General features: G+C 44.4%; 1 protein-coding gene across 2 annotated transcripts in view; it reads right to left on the reverse strand.

Moving 5' to 3' along the window:
- Positions 1-17,588, reverse strand: part of drp2 (dystrophin related protein 2) — a 180,886-nt gene that overhangs the window by 93,572 nt on the left and 69,726 nt on the right. For both annotated transcript variants that reach the window (XM_080415251.1, XM_080415250.1), the window contains one exon: positions 8,900-9,077. In XM_080415251.1, the coding sequence (XP_080271377.1) occupies positions 8,900-8,946 (47 nt within the window). In that variant the 5' untranslated portion in view covers positions 8,947-9,077. The remainder of the gene's footprint in view (positions 1-8,899; positions 9,078-17,588) is intronic.

The following is a 17,588-nucleotide window of genomic DNA, read 5'->3' on the forward strand; positions in this document are numbered from 1 at the left end:
GTCACTTAAATAACACGCCCACGCCCACACGCCCACACGCACACACACACACACACACACACAGCAAGCCCAACTGTGTGGGGATTTTGGCACACTGTGGAAACCGCAGTCTTTGCTTGTGGGATTACCATGTATTTCGTGACGGTACAATCTTTGTCAAATTAGTAGCCTACTTGAATGACATCCCACCAAACACATCATCATGAATGGAACACGTATGTCAGATCTGCAATCTTATCTGAATGACTGTTAAAGCACTTTAAATGGGTGAATGATTAAGCACTTAACTTATAACATTGCAAATAGGCTATATGTTAGATTGTTTCCATCGCTTGATTTTAATTGCTTGTCATTGTCACTTGGAAATAAAATAGGCGTGCATGTCCATGTATGCCTTTATAAAATGTTATATTTTCACAGGGATTATTTATTAGTGTGTTAGATATACATTTTGGAGTGGATACATGCATGTGATGCCTGTCAAATTGTTAGACAATGCTGCTGATGTCTACGATGGAACAAACGGGTGCAGCCAAAGCCTACACGTCCTCAGACCAGACGTGAGAATTGAGGGTGCCGTACGCTCAAGAGAAAATGACACGATAGATTGATAAATCCCAAAAGTGACAGTGATCTTGGCATACGCCCGTTTTTTGGTTTGCGCAAGCTTGATAAACGAGGGCCAATGAACCAAAGATTTCACATGCATGCACACCTTTCCACTTATCTGCGGGCCTGTGCAGAACAAGCACCCCTCGGAGGGCAACAGAAGCAAGGGCCAATGTATTGAGCCTGTCTCCGAACCTAAATCCCTTATTGTTTTTATGACTGCAATAGCATGATGCCCTTTTTCCCAGGAGGTCCAAGTCACTTAATAGCAACCCTACAGCCTGCCAGCCATCCATTTCGGTCCATTTTTACACTCTCAGGGGCAAATTCACAAAAAGGATTATGTGGCTTTTTGCGGCAGCTACAGTAAACCTAAAGCACCTGCAAAGGGTGAAATGCACCACTAACTGCACTACCAAGCAAATAGCATCTTGGTGCATGGTAAAGGAGCTGTAAAGTATTATGTGGGGGAAAAAGTTCTAATTGTTAATGGGCCAGTCCATTGACTATAATTTTTTTTTTAATCAATTTTGATTACTAGTCAGTCACTAGTCAGTGGCATTGTTTATTTTCAGGCTTTTTCTAGGCCTACATATAATGCCTCGGCACCAGCTTCAGAAACTCCTTGCTGATTTATACTACTTATGCAAAACATGGGTGAATTGCACTCAGTGGCAAAACTTCATGGGTGTGTTTGCACTGTGATATGCTTAGCATAATACCATAGATGAATCAGACCTTGACAGTGGGGGGGGGGGCAGATAGTGGGTGCAAGTGATTTGCAATATTCATGGTGCTATCAGTGGCCGTAATCCATTCTTTGTGAAATCACCCGTCAGAGTTCTATAAACACTGTTGACTTTTACTGCCTGCCTCCCTGGATTCAGTATGTGCACAAAACCTGATTATCTTCCTCAGCTATTTAAAGATAGACGGTTCCAAAAACTACAACACTGTCTCTAAAGCATGATTTATACTTAGTTACGCGCCGGTGTCGTGCACCGCACATAGCTAAATGTACAAGCTCACAACGCGTCATGCTGCAACGTGTGTGTGCTTGTTAATCCGCTATTTTTGGTGCACTAGACCTACGCACAACTAAGTATAACTCTGGCTTAATCTGCACAAGACTGCATTTTGTGCAGTGATCTGATTTGTTCTGCACCAGATCACTGGTATAGGCACAGTTCAGCGCTCCCCTCTCATCCATAGTTTAATTCCCAGGATCTACACACAGGGCCGTAGAGACACACACACATACACACATACACACATACACACACACGCACACGCACACGCACACGCACACGCACACGCACACGCACACGCACATAGAGTGGCAACTTGAATTATTCATGGGGTTCTAATGGTTTGTTCCATCATTAAAGCATTTAAACGTTCATTTGCTTGCCAACCCAGGAAACAGGAAAAAACATCTCCCCACCATCATACGATTTCCAATTTCCATTCCCTTGTTTGCCCACCCACCCAGGGCCGACCCGCCGCCATTCAATGATGTCACCGGCCCGCTCTCCTGAGTCACAGGCGAGGCTCAGCAGGAAGTCTCTCTTGGCTCTATTGAGCAAGACATCATCGAAAGGGTTCGTTGGCTGACAAATAGAGCATTGTTTGAAAACACGAACAGGTCAAATGGGAGGTAATAATCTGGGTCAAACGTTCAAACAGCACCCATCAGCACTGTTGAGCAAAAACTGCCAAGACAAGCAAAATCTTAATATAACATCCTGCAACAACGCAGCCCCCTTTGTTCTTGCTGTTGAAAATAAACTAATATACCAAAGCCGTTGTTATGATCAAATCATCCAATGGTATCGCGCATTCCTGACCCTGAAAGGTCAAATAATTATTAACATGTAATTGGAGCTCAATGGGGCCTGCAGGCTGGGGAGCTAGCCTGGGGAGGGCACAGAGAAAGTGGGGCGCAGCATCACCCCAGGGCACCGCAACAAGCTCCGGCTGACTCTAGGAGGCGCTAGCAGGGACTCCAGCATACAGAGGGGAATGCAGACGGAGGGGGAAGGAGGGCTGAGAGCAGAGAATGTGCAAAAAAATACATACGGAAACGGAGGAGAGTGAGTCGAACAATGAAGGCATTAGAGCATGCACTGTTAAGGGGGAAGAGTGAGAAAGATAGGCTGTCAGAGGGACATGCACCAAAAAGAGGCAGTGTGGTGATGACACTGTGACTACTGAGGGAAGAAAGGAATCAGATAGAGGTCTTTCCTTGCCCTCAGACAGACTCTAAGCGTGGGCGGGTGGCCCTCTGCAGTCATCCGAGCCATGTGCCAAACACATTCCCGCCATGCCACTGTGCCACCCACACCAACCCCAGAGGGCATTCTGCACAAAAACAGTGGGCACAGCAACATAGTAGTACAGCCAAAACCTCGAGAATGCTTCACATTGTACACGTGTGTAATTTTTGCATTTTTTGCAATTGCATTCAGAAACTGTAAATACCTAAATCCTTTGGTTTATTAAGAGTGATTTTCTTTTGTTTTAGCTAAGAGACTATGAGGATATGTGGAGGGATTCAACAAGAACCCCAGAGCAAAAGCAAACAAACAAATGTGCATCTTGTTTCACATGAGCAAGTAACATAAAGATGCTTGCTCTAAGTAGGCAACAAAATGGTCTGTATTTCTATAGCCCCTTTTATCCAAAGCACTTGGATAAATACACTACAATGTACAGTACTTTACATTCACCAAGTCACACACATCCACAACATGACAGCCGAGGCAATCATCAATCCTGCAAGGTACCAACCTGCTTATCGGTTCAGCAGCAGTTATGGGTTCAATGTCTTGCTCAAGGACACTTTGTCACAAAGCCAAGGAGAGCCGGGGATCGAACCAGGTATGGCTGCTCTACCCCTGCTGCCACGCTCTATTGGTGACACAGATTTCTGAGTTTAAAGCTGATCTACCTTAAATGACAACACACCACTCCTTTTGCCTCTACTCGCTCAAATTCATTAGCATTTATTCAAATGCCCAATCTGTAATTTTATGTAATGCTCTGCTGAAACACTGTCATCCTACTGTTTTTGTTTGCTTAATTTGGGCTTGAAGGCATTTTATTCTGCATGATTTGACACTATGTAACACCTACTGTAACTCTTGAACATTCTATAATTAGTACTGTATGTACTATAATTGCTTTTATTAGAATGTAATGCTTGTTAACACTGACATTGTAAACACAAGAACATTATTGCATTCTCCTTTACTGAAAACACACTTTAAAAACACAGTGTGGTAACAAGTGGTCGTCTCATTCATCGCCGAATCCATTCTACATTGATAACGTAGCATAATATAAAGTATAATGTGGTCCATCACATCCATCCCATCTACCCTGTATGTCAGTGGTTCTCAACCTTTTCAGGCCGCGACCCCCCAAAATAATCATATTTGAAGTGGGGACCCCCCACCCAGATAAGCACTTGGCGTTGAGGCATTATATCTAGTTTGACTCATTACCCACAGAAAAATATTGTGAAAATAGCAGATCTACAAGCAAAGCGAGGCATTGTGAGCTTGTAGATCTTAAATTATTTGACAATTTGGACACAATGTTTGACCAGTTTTTTATAGTGTAGTTTGTTGATTACGTTTGATGCAGTAATGGTCTTTTTTTCATTAAATGTCTTCTTATTTCTTTAAGGTATTACTGTACTCTCATCAGGGGACCCCCCCCCACACCCCACCCCCCCCAAAATAAATCATGTAGGGACCCCGACCCACAGGTTGAAAACCACTGCTGTATATGACATCAATTCATCTGCAACCACCGCTATCAGAATGCCACATCTAGTTTCAGTCAATAATAGCAACAGCTATTTGGTTGGTATTTTGCAGAGGGGAGAGAACAGTGGAATGATTCTGTCTAGGTTCGATATGAACTGTCCCAACAGTGAACAAACGCTCCAACCCTCTGTCCAATTAAAGGTTGAGTTGACAATTCCAGAACACCATGGCAGCCTGATAACAGCAGTAAATTAAATTGGTTCACATTGTTTGCTCTTTATCTATATTTCCGTAGTCTTTGGCAGGTATTTTAAATAAACATCTTCAGGGAAGTTATGTCACTAAAGGAATATAACAAAGGAAGACTGGATGAATACCAGCCGACGTATACAGTGTTGAATATAAGGTGTGACAGTTCAAAGAGAGGAGAAAGCAGCCGCTACGCTTGTCTCCCGTCCCCCATCATTTCTGCTGTAACGGAGGCTCCTCAGCCACCTGTCAATCAACGTCAGACAGACTATTATAAAGCCAGCCTTCTCCACTTGTCCGTCTGTTGCTGGCTTGCTGCGTAATCCAGTCAAACACATTTCCCCTGGACAGCAGTCACCCTCAAGTATAGACAGCTTTTCAACACACACACACACACACACACACACACACACACACACACACACACACACACACACACACACACACACACACACACACACACACACACACACACACACACACACACACACACACACACACACACACACACACACACACGTCAAATGTAACAATTTAATAGTGGTGTAAAGTAAACTAAATACATTTAAGTACTGTACTTAAATACAATTTTGAGGTATTTTTACTTTAATGGATTATTTCCAATTTTCAGTTCCATTTACTTCTATGCCACTACATCTCAGAGGCAAATATAGTACTTTTACTCCACTACAATTATATAAAGTCATTTTGTAGATTTTGATTATTATTTCAAAACATACACTACATACAGTACACTAACCACTTCAGCCCTATACTGTACATATTCCGGCTATTTCAAAATAGCAAATCTACAAGCTCACAATGCGTCGCGACGCAACGCATTGTGAGCTTGTAGAGATCTGCTTTTTTCCAAAAGATTTTTATACATTTTGAAAACTTTAAATGGGACATTTCTGCACAATGAGCACTTTTACTTTGGTACTTTAAGTATATTTTGATGCCAATAATTTTGTACATTTTTAATACATGACTTTTGCTGTCCTCTGTCCTCTATCTCCCTCCATGTCTCGCTCCATTAACCCCCCCCCCACACAATTCCCTCAGCCATTTCAGGTCAGAGTGCAGTGTGTGTCCACACAGCTACTGCAGGCCATCCGTACTGATTTCATTACACAGGACTGCAGGGGAAGATGTCTTCACTAATTTCAACTAGCCCCCCCCCCCCACCTCCCACCTCCCCTCCCACCACCTCCCAAGTAGCACAGTAAGGTCAAGTAAATCCATTAAAGCTCCCATTGTGTAAATAGGATGCTGGCGGAAAGTGGAGAAGTACAAATGATGTGGCAAGCCTGGGTGCCTTCCAATTAAGTATCAAAGAGCAACACAAACGCCCTCTAATTGTTTTGCAGTCACAAGCCTCTCATGTGTGGCTCCTGAAGCAGGGGCATTAACCCATATTATATCAATAATGAGAATATGCTGACTGGAGTAACTATTGAAAAATACATTATTATATGACAGTGTAATGTGGAGACAATGCTTTTGCTAATCGTCTGAACACAGAGCGCAAACAGCAACATTGAGTGCCATTGTTAGAAGATAAAAGCGTATCAACACTGTCAGGCGGAAACCTTGTATGTCCAAAACCGTTACTTTTCAGGAAATGGAAGAAATTATCTCTGTTCCAATGGATCCAGTGTAGTTATTATTTAGTCACATTTAGTCACTTGTTAACACATTGAATGCCAAAAACGGTCCGGACCGTTTTTGAGGATCCAAACGAGAAGTGCCGAAAACGGTCCGGACCGTTTTTGACCCAATTCTATTTTTATACATGTGGGCCACGTGGGGCGCTAAAACGAAACTTTGACATCACCCAAGGAGTTTCTGAGAAGAAGAGGCTGGATCTGGCTCCATGTCAAAAATCCTTCCGGTCGGCGTTTTCAATGTTATCTCCTTGACTAAAAGCTTAATATCTCCATTTCTTTTTAACGTGGTGAAAACGAGCCGTTTTCGATCGGCGATCACGCTGCAGAAATATTATTGTTCCAGGCGTTAGTCGGGACCCTCCGCCGTCTCGCACGCACGCTTTGTTTACATGCACTTCCGCGTCGGGGCTTCTACAGCACGAAACGTATAACGCAAGTGGATGGAAGAAATGCAGGCACTCAACGTATAATATTTTAATAAACCTCTGGCACCCAATGTGTTAATACCTTTCATTAATTAAATATGAATAAAAAGCCCAGACTGAACCGCTTTCAACCTGGGTCCCTATTTTGGGCATGTCAGTTTAGATGAAATAGGGAGATACGTGTGTGTCCACGTTCGACTTCAAACTCAGTATGCGTATTGCTGAGGACCCGAGGGAGTGATGAAGTCCATTGGATCAGCGGATCTTCCCAAAATATCGATCCATATTTGGGCATGACTAATCTCTCAAAACAGATTCTGCTAACAGCAGCATCTTTTTTTTGTGCTTTTTATGCCTTTCTTGATAGTGAAGTGAGTTAGACAGGAAACGGGAAGAGAGAGATGGGGAGTGACACGCAGCAAAGGCCGTCGGGATCGGGACTCGAACCCGCGATGCGCTGTCAGGCTACATCGGAGCCTAGGTGCCCGGACCGCTAGGCCATCAGTCCGGGCCTTAACAGCAGAATCTATCAGCACCACTGCCTTAAACATGTAGTGTTTAACAAATTTTCCGCCATGGACGCATAAAGTCGTTCTATTAAATAGCGCACTTGCCCGCCAAGACGCATAAAGTCGTTCTATAAAAAAATGTAGGCACGCTGTTTTAGGCACCGTAACACAGCTCTGTGATGATCCATCGTCACTCAGAGAAGAAGTATGTTGATGTGACATCATTCCAAAAAACTTCACTTCCATCCGGCCTGCCTATGGGATTTTCAGAAAAACAGCTGTAACTCAGTTGCTGTTTTTTGCATTGAAAACCACCGTTTTCAGCGGGCCACAGCCCCAAAATGGCGGATCGCGGTCGGAATGTTGTCGTTCCTATGGATACACAGATCCCTCCGCCTACACACAGGGACTATTGTTTTTGTTTTTTTGGAACACAATGTCGCTTGCACAGCGTTTCAAAGATCATCGGATGAAGGTAATTACGCTGGCAAGGGGATAACAAACGATGTTTAATACCTTGGCGGATGATGTGTTAAGGCAGTGGTAGAAGACAGAAGCACCCGGGAGGAAGTGGACTAAGAAAAGGGAGGAGCCAAACCGAGTTCCTGTTTCTTCACAAAAAAGGGGTGGTGCATGATTGACAAAGAACTCCATATATGGGCATAAAAGGGACACAGACAGACGGGGACAACGGGTACTCTGACAACGGGTCCAACGGTTGTTGCATAGCCAGGTGGGCCATGCATTTCTAACTTGCATCGTTCCCGAGTAGGCTGGTGCCCAACGGGCAGTTTATTGATAATTATCGATAACCCTGTCAAATCGCTCAATAAAAAGGACATTGATTGTGCATGCATCAATAGCTTTTAAGATAAACGTTCTGCACGGCAATAATTTTTCTTTGGGTCTCCAAACACTCATGGTTTTCCCAATTAACTATTGACGTACACTGCAGTAATTGCGACGCTGTAACGCAATACTGCATGACTGAGTGCTGCCACACTGCTAGCAATCAGGAACAGGACTCTAGTGTGGCAACATGTCGAGTTTGCAATGTATGCAAAGGAAAACTATCATTTTTAGCTAACACTAATATAATTTACACATTATAGTGTCCGGGTAGCGCAGTTGGAGCGCCCGCCTTAGCTCCTGGGGTAGATCCCGGGCACCACCAACTCAGCGTATGAGTAGCACAGCTTTGGTAATTACTGGGAACTGATAGTAGGTGTTACGCCCCACCTCAGGAATCCACCTCCCAGGGGTTTAGCGCATTGAATCAGGGATAGACTCCTGCATTCTCGGCGGATACTGACAATAAAACGACCTGCTTACTTACACATTATATACACTATACATTAACACATTATATCGCAGTTATCGATGATTTCCCGATTCCTCAAAGCTGCTTATCATCCTTGCCCTTATAATTTCGAACAGCACTTGCTTGCGATAATGAATTTAAAGACAAAATTAAAAGCAACTTGTATCGAGCCAATTTCATTCACCAATTAGCGTCCGCCAGACATGGAAAAGAACAACCTTCTCTCATAGCAAATAGAAATAGCATTCTGGTCCCCTGAAAACAAAAATCCAATTAGCAGAGCTGAAACACAAAGCCCCTCTCTCTGCCCACCATTGTAACAGCAGTGTTGACGGCAGCTTACCGGATGTTGTGGGACTTGCGTTTAATCTCGTTCCAGCAGAGGTTCATGTCTCCTGCTTGGTGATGCTGGCCTCCACCTTTCAGCCTCCTGCAGTCAGTCCCCTCCTCCAGTCCCTCACCATCCACCGTGGACTGGCATGGCACGCAGTGGCATCCTGGCCACGACGGCCGTCCCGCAGCTAAACAGAAAGAGAGAGAGAGAGAGAGAGAGAGAATGAAAGAGGGAGAGGGAGAGAATGATGTAGCAGGTGAGTATTATGCCATATTGTTAACCACTTAAGCCCTATATACTTTTTGGTATGACGAACAGCGAAAATAGCATTTCTACAATCTGCAATGCGGTGCCTTGTGAGCTTGTAGATTTAGCTGTTTTTGCTCATTTTGAACATTTCTTTTTCTTTTTTCTTTTTATTAAGGTGGTACAAGTGAATGGGTGGAAAGCACTGATTCTGTTCCATTATTCTGTTCCGTTAAACACGAGCAAACATGAATTAATTCAAAGCTTTATTTAAACCTTGAAAATAATTGAGGATTAATTCGTTGACAATTATTGCCAAGAGTTGCATACAGTGCTCAAACAAAATATGCACGGTTAAAAACAAAGGTAAGAGTTAAAAACAGACTTAAAACAAAATATGCAGCGATTAAACGCAGAGCTTCAGCGTAGATGTTATAGGGTTGTGAATGTCCAATGAGGGATTTATACGGCTGCCAAGATACAAGTGTTTATCACGCCTCTGTGCCACAGAGGACCGATGCAGAATGCAATGGTGAGTGTCGTAGAGAACTCCAGTAATGAATCTGAGGGTGATAAACTGAGTCTAGGGGTTTGAGAGTGGAGGCAGCAGCATGTCTGTAGAATATATCAGCAAAGTATAGGAGTGATAGAAAGACTGCCTCAACTCAACTTTTCCTAATTCAAAGGGACACCGGATCTGTTTCTGTACAATAATGTGAGTTTTTGCCGCAGTTTGGTGATAAGATTTTCAATATGATGTACAATACTGTGTACTATTGCTACCGTTCAATCTTGATAGGTGTATGGACTGTTAAAATCAATATCTCCTGCACTAGAAAGATTTGCTTGTGTTGGGGACTAATTTAAGACAAGTAAAAGAAAGAGTAGTAAAAGAAAGTTGTAGGTTCTCAAAAGTGAGTTTACAGAGTCAGCAAGCAATGCTTTTCCACCCTGGATTCCCCTGGAGTGTGAAGGCATTCAAGGCTAGACTGGAAGAGGTGAAAGAACCCTGATGCAACTGGAGACGGCCCATACACATACTGTACTGTAGACAAGGGCGTGCACACACACACAGACTGTACACATTTTTGGTCACTGGCTTCTAAGAGAGGCCATCTACATATCTCCCGACCCTTACAGACAAGCATGCATTCACAGATACACGCACGCATGCACACGCACCACAATTACTGTAGTGGCATTTAGCGCAATAGACTCCTTTCTAAGTTGTGACCTCTGATGTATTTAATGTGATGTCAGAGGGAAGCCCCCTGCAGCAGAACATAACCTTACTGCAGTACTCACGCATGCATGCATCCATACGCACATGCACCCCCCCCCCCCCCCACACACACACACGCTCATGCATGTATGCACTATACCCCACACAAACACACATGCATGCATACACACTCATGCCATGCATGTATACACTAAACCCCGCACACGCGCGCACACCTCGCTCCCACCCACTTATCCACCCACTCACTCCCCCCCCCCCCACACACACACACACACACTCGGGTATTCCATCAACACCATTGAATCCACAGTGTATTTTAGTCAGCCCCTTGCATTTAAGGACACACACACACACACACACAGCTTGGATAGTTTGCCAAAAAAACTAATTGCGCTTGAAATGTGCTGGGATGATGGAACTTTTGTTGCAGTGTCAACATTTGAGTGAATGGCTCCCAAGGGGAGAGAGAGAGAGAGAGAGAGAGCGAGAGAGAGAGAGAGAGAGAGAGAGAGAGCGCACATTAGGTTGTCAGCAGGCTCATCATCACTCCTCTTCAATCTCTCCCATCATCATAGATCCCTCTACTTTCCTCTCATCTTTCAGCTGTTCTCCCCTCCTCTCCCTGTAATGGTCCCTTGTTCTCTTGCTTCCTCGAAGGCCCTTGTGAGGCGGGCTGTGAGGCCACTACACCTCGCATTGCTCAGTCGGAATCTTTTAGTTCCCTCTTGACATTAATCATCTCCCTCTCTTTCACAGGCTCCCTTCATGTGACTGCTTCCTTCTTCTTCTCTTGTAGTTAGACAGACATGTAGGGTGACTCCTATAGCAATCAGTCCTACTGCACATCTCTCTCTCTCTCTCTCTCTCTCTCTTTACAACTTCTCTAGTAATACCATGGAGTCCATAGTGCACATACTGTAATTGCTTAACTTCTTATTGCAGATTGGCTATTCATATATACATATTTCTTTAATTAGTTTTCTATTTTAATTTATTTATACACACACACACACACACACACACACACACACACACACACACACACACACACACACACACACACACACACACACACACACACACACACACACACACACACACACACACACACACACACACACACACACACACACACACACACACACACACACACACACACAGATACAGTGAAGTGAACTCACTCTTCAGCATGTGGAATAGACTCAAACCATGACAAGAACATCAGCAACAACACCACAGTTAAACAGCCTGTGAGATCTGCATATTACTCGCGGTAGACCATCTTATAATTCATACCGTACATCTTCAGTCTGTTCTCAAACTATTGGCACCTGCATAACCTGCTTGGATTGTGACAGGATACACCACACAAACACAAGGATCCAAGCACAGGCATGCAACTGCATACACCATGGACATACAGTATACTGTATGGACACGTACTGTATACATTGTCCTTTTAATCATAAGGGCACTGCGTGAGACGAGTCTCTCTGTCTCCATCTCCCTCTCGTGTAGACATAAAATCCCACATGTTCTCCCACGCTATACCGCATTAACATACCGGGTACTCTACTGTATGTAGATCTTTCTCTCGCTCTGGGTCTTAGGCAAGGTTCAGACGTGCATTTTTAAAGACCTTGATGAGATGTGGCACTGCTCAGCCAAGTGTACACACGGTGTGCACACTGTTTTCCCATGGCCAAGAAAAAAGAAAAAAAAAACTGTCGAGATTTCTTTCTTTGACATGTCACAAAGTGACATGTAAAATCTTCATCTCGATAAAGCCACAGCTGTCACGTAGCGCGATAAACCGTTCCTCATCCCATGAAATAATTTCACAGCTCTGATTATTTCATTTAACCTATCCAGTCACGTCAAAGAAAAGAAAAAAGAAAGAAAACACAAGAACAACGTGACATTTCACACTGACCATTATGCCTATGAGGATCATTTCTTTCTCCTACATAAGTGAAAATTCGGATCAAGGGACTTTAAGCTCATCAAAGATAAGACACGCCAGTCTGCTGGATTTCAAAGAGAGAGAGAGAGGGAAGACAGTTCAAGTATAAGATAAAGAATAGGAGGATCAAAGCCACTGTACTATCAACCTGTGTCTACACTGTGATGCTAATCTGGAGACATCAGTACCTACCAGCACTCAGATCTCTCCCTCCCGTAAACCTTTATTTGAAAATATTTAGTGTTATTACCAGAGCTCAACAGATAATTTGTTTAATTTTGACAACATTGCCAAAACACTTACCTTATATTACAGACTTGTCGCGCTTTTTTGGGTTGCCGGCTCAGTCTCGCATTATCAAACCTGTCAGTGTGGGGTTTCCCTCATGCAGACATTATTTACCCAATCAGTTTGTTCCTCAGCGTAGAATGTGGAGAGGATTCGGACATAGAGGGAGGGAAGGAGAGAAATGGGGAGGGTGTGACCGAAGAACAGAGCAATGGAAAGAGTGAGAGAGACACAACCGGACTGGCTGGCCCAGTAGGGACCCATGTTGCGGTCAAAGAGTCCTCTGTCCATTGCATTCCTGCTGACACCTACCTGGTCCCCTTCTTCCCACTGCCAGTGGGACAGAAAGGCCATCTGCCGAATGTCCTCAACCGCTCCCGCGCATTCGAATACTACAGAAAACCATTCTGAGAACAGTCTTCATGTCATCAAATGCTCCAACATGTGTAATAATAAAAATTTCATATATGTAGTTTATGATGTGATTTTCCAGGGTAACTTGCACATAGAGTACAGTATGAGCCAATAATGCATGAACAACATTCCCATGAGCAAGGGGCACAAGGCTCACCACAAAGCCAAAGACAACACCGAGAGGAGCTCAGGGTTCATGCCCTGTGGGGCTTGGGGGACAGGACAGAGAAGAGAAAGCCTGTTTGTCTTTTTATGGTGTTGGATTCCACAATAAACGTATCAGCTTCACCTTGAATGGAACACAGATAACAAAGACAGTGTAGAACTAGAAAAAGTGCTCGTCGGAGCACAGGTCTCCGCCAGGTCAGGTAGGTTATTGTGGCTTCCTGGTGGCGCTATAATAGGCCAATGTGAAAAGGGTGCCCGTTTCTTCTTAGGCCTTTCACGACAATCGGACACTGCATTCATGATTTGAGGCATTTTGTTCCAAAAATGTGTTTTGCTAGATTAGACCTGCTGGTGGCGCTATAACAGGCCAATGTTAAAAGGGTGGCATTTCTTCCTCAGCCTAGTGGGAATGTGTGTGTAAAATTTCACGGAAATCGCAAGCTGAGTGCATAATTTGAGGCATTTCGTTCAAAACGGACCAATCCTGCAAACTTTGGAAGCCAGCCTTAGCCAATGAGGATGGAATATGGGAAATCGGACAGATCCGTGTTGATCACATGACTATAGAGATACTGTGTACCGATTTGCATGACGTTTGGATACAATCTGTAGGAGTAATATAAAGAAATTGGTTTTGCACAAATCGGCCTCCTGGTGGCGCTATAACAGGCCCATGTGAAAAAATTGGGACAGAGGTTCTGAATTGGCATCCAGGGAGTGTGTGTGCACAGTTTCGCAGCGACCGGGCCAACGGTGCCAGAGATTAACTGCGGACAGACGGACGGACGGACGGACGGACGGACGGACAGGGTGAAAAACATACTCTCTCGCCATGCCTTTCGGCCTGGCGGAGACAATAACTCAACTTCCTGTGTCTCCACTGTACCTCTACACTCTCCTATTTAAATAAAGAAACTGTAATTAGAGAAGAAAGGGTAGGAAGTGCTTCTCCAAGTTTTCAAAATTTCATTTTTTTTTTAGTTCTGTATATCTATAATTAACCATGACCCACCTGGGTCTATTGTTTGTGACGCTTAGGAAGGGTGTCTTGCTGAAACGTCTTTGTGGCAATACATATTCAATTTGGAGTGCTGTCCTTATCATTCTTTATCACTTTTAGAGATCCAACATTAATATTAAAAGTGCGCAAGGCATAAGCTGTGATGGATGAACAGACAGACAGATGGAAGGACGGACAGACAGATGGAAGGACGGACAGGCGGATGGACACACAGACGGACGGACGGAAGGACGGACGGACGGACGGACGGACGGACGGACGGAAGGACGGACGGACGGACGGACGGAAGGACGGACGGACACGCGGCCGACGGAGGGACAGACGGACGGAAGGACGGACTGCTTTGAGATGGGAGTGATGGCCTAATTCCACACTGTTACCCGTGGATCCAAACCGGCTGCTGGCAAAGCCTAGGGGCCAAAGCACTGATTTGTGATGCTGTCGGACGCACAATTATAACACTTAAAAGGAGTGATAAAACATGGTGCATTGTCCAAGAGAACTGGCCAAACACAGACAAAGACACCCATAACTCCTTGGCCGGGTGTCACCGACTGTATCCAACACCGCTTTAAGAACAACAAATAAATGCCATGCCTGCACTGACTCATAGAGCACGAGCGTCCAGGGGCCAGTCTGGTAAGTTACGTGTGTGTGTGTGTGTGTGTGTGTGTATTGTGTCCTATCCCTCCACAGAGGGCTGTTGGGGCCTCCTCCAGACGGAGCTCCTGGCTACGTGCCTGACAGGGGTTAGCAAAGCCTGGGCTGCTGCCACCCTGGCCCTCTCACTCCCTCTAACGCTGCTACGAACAGCACATCTGCCCCTCTATACCAGCACACACACAGCCCCCCCACTGCTGCTGCAGATGAGGGAGCTCAGCCCTCGCGCACGCTGCTGGAAAACACTGGAGGATCTCCAATGACACGCACACGCAAGTGGTGGGGAGTGCCTGCACACATATAGAAGCAGCATATGTATGTGTAACACACACACACACACACCCCCACACACACCCCCCCCCACACACACACACACACACACACACACACACACACACACACACGGGCGGCGGTGGCTCAGGGGTAGAGTGGCCGGGTAGAGTGAACTGGAAAACTGCAAGGTTCCCAGTTTGATCCCGGGCTGGGGCGCTCCCCTAGAGTTAGTGTCGAAGTGTCCTTGAGCAAGACGCTGAACCCCTAATTGCTCCCGATGAGCAGGTTGGTGCCTTGCATGGTTTCCTCTGCCATCGGTGTATGAATGTGTGTGTGAATGGGTTAATGGCACAATCAATGTAAAGCGCTTCGGATAGAAGCGCTATATAAATGCACCATTTACCATTTACACACACACACACACACACACACACACACACACACACAGCTGTCAAATTGGTTCTATTCCCACTGAAACATTGCTCCGTTCTCCCAGGCCTGACTCCCTCTCGTCTCCAGACACATGGTACAGTGATTTGCGGCCGGGTGCACCCCAACAAAGCAAGTTTCCCTCATCCCACCCTATTCCCGTACTCCCATCACAGCTGCCCAGTGTTTCGCCCTCTGACCACATATTTCGTTATCGTTTGCACTTTATTATCTTTTCAATGACAGTGTGTGTTTGTCCCCCAGCAAATGTACCGTGCGGATATTTATATTTACCATATACCCAGCCTTTATTTGACCTGGGTAAGAGGAGTGCTGAAGGAAGGGGTGATAAACCTGCACTGATTTGTCGGCTGACATATCTTATCTTCCCTTGGGTTTATATGGCAATTGATCAATCAGTGCAGCTAAATCGTCCGGACTGAACTAGCGTGAAATGCTTAAGGAACTTACGATGACAAATGTGGATGAAAGTCTGCCGCCAAACATGGTTGCTGCGGATGCTTTGGTAGAAATTACAGCTAAGGAGACGTTGGAGTTTAACCGGGGGCAAAACAACTAACTGTGCACCAGTACACAGTAAGTGAGTTAACACACCGTCTTTCTCCCCATACTATCATCGAATCCCTGCGAGTGTAGTATACCATTTTGTTGGGCAGTTTTTGTTGCCAGTAATGCCAAGTTCTATGTTTTTGTTTAATCTATAAACTTTAAGTGTTGATCACATGCTATTTTCTCTGTGTCTTTGTTTATCACATAGCCATAGCCTCATTTATTCACAAACGATCACCAGACATTCATCATATTATCCATCAGCCCTCGCCTCGCCTCGTGGCTCAGGCTGATATGCCTCCTCTCGCCTGGATAACTAAGCTTGCGCACTGGTGAATGCCTGAGTGATAATCTACATCTACTATAAAGTTCAAATTGTCTGTCTGTCTGTCAGTCTCTCTGTGGCGGTCAGGCGGATTATGCCCAAATATAGACATGCCCGATGTCAGTACAATTTGGCATTGTTAGTAAGCAAGCAAGTACATTTTATTTATAGAGCACCTTTCGCAGACAATGACAGTCAGACATCGAATCATTAAAAGGCATTGCGATAAGGACAAAAAAAAAAGGAAAGCTGCAGGCACATAAAATTAAGTAAACGCCTGTCTGAACAGGTGGGTTTTTAACAGTCTTTTAAACCGAGGACACAAATCTTAGGGCCAGGGGGAGCGGTTTCTGTTGTGTCTGGCATACTAACATACTTTTATCAGACAACTTTGAAACAAGAGCCTGGTTCTGAATTTAAGATGACATTAATATGATTATTGCTGAAGGTGGAAACAGAAAGCTGTTATTTAAACACTTAAGCAGGGACTCAATCTATGTTTTTTAAATCAGGTGAGTGATGGGTTTCATCCAGGGGGTTAGAGTTAAATGTTACTGTGTACACTGTTACCGTTGCCACTGGACACACATTTTTATGCAATCTTAAAGTTACAGTACATTTTACGTTATTACCACCATGGGCATAGGTGTGTGTCCATAAAGATGTTAGGCCACAGAGAAGTTTGTATTCCATTGTAATAGAACAATTGAGCTGTCTACATGTACATCAGACTCATGCACTGGCATTCAATCACTTATGTGATTAATGAACAGTGCTGTCAGGCCTCTTTGCACTGACAATTGCAGGACATTTAACAAAAGTTATGAATAGAGTTTGAAGCATAATACATTGATACATTGAAATTCTGACAGATTTATTATATCCCACTTGTCTCTGGTGGATGAAAAGTGAGATGTTTTTGTCCTGTATCAGGAAAGGCCTGTAACCTTCTTGTTAAATGCTCTCTGAAAATGACAAGTGGATATGAATCAAAGTGAGGAATTGAAAACACAGCGTACCTTTAGGGCTTGAGGTTATGAGTGAAGGAAGTGGGGAGACAAATTGTGTTGATTTTTAGGGCGTAGAAGCTCATTACTT

The sequence above is a fragment of the Gymnoscopelus braueri genome (genome assembly GCF_963280865.1).
Source record: "Gymnoscopelus braueri genome assembly, chromosome: 20".
NCBI lineage: Eukaryota > Metazoa > Chordata > Actinopteri > Myctophiformes > Myctophidae > Gymnoscopelus > Gymnoscopelus braueri.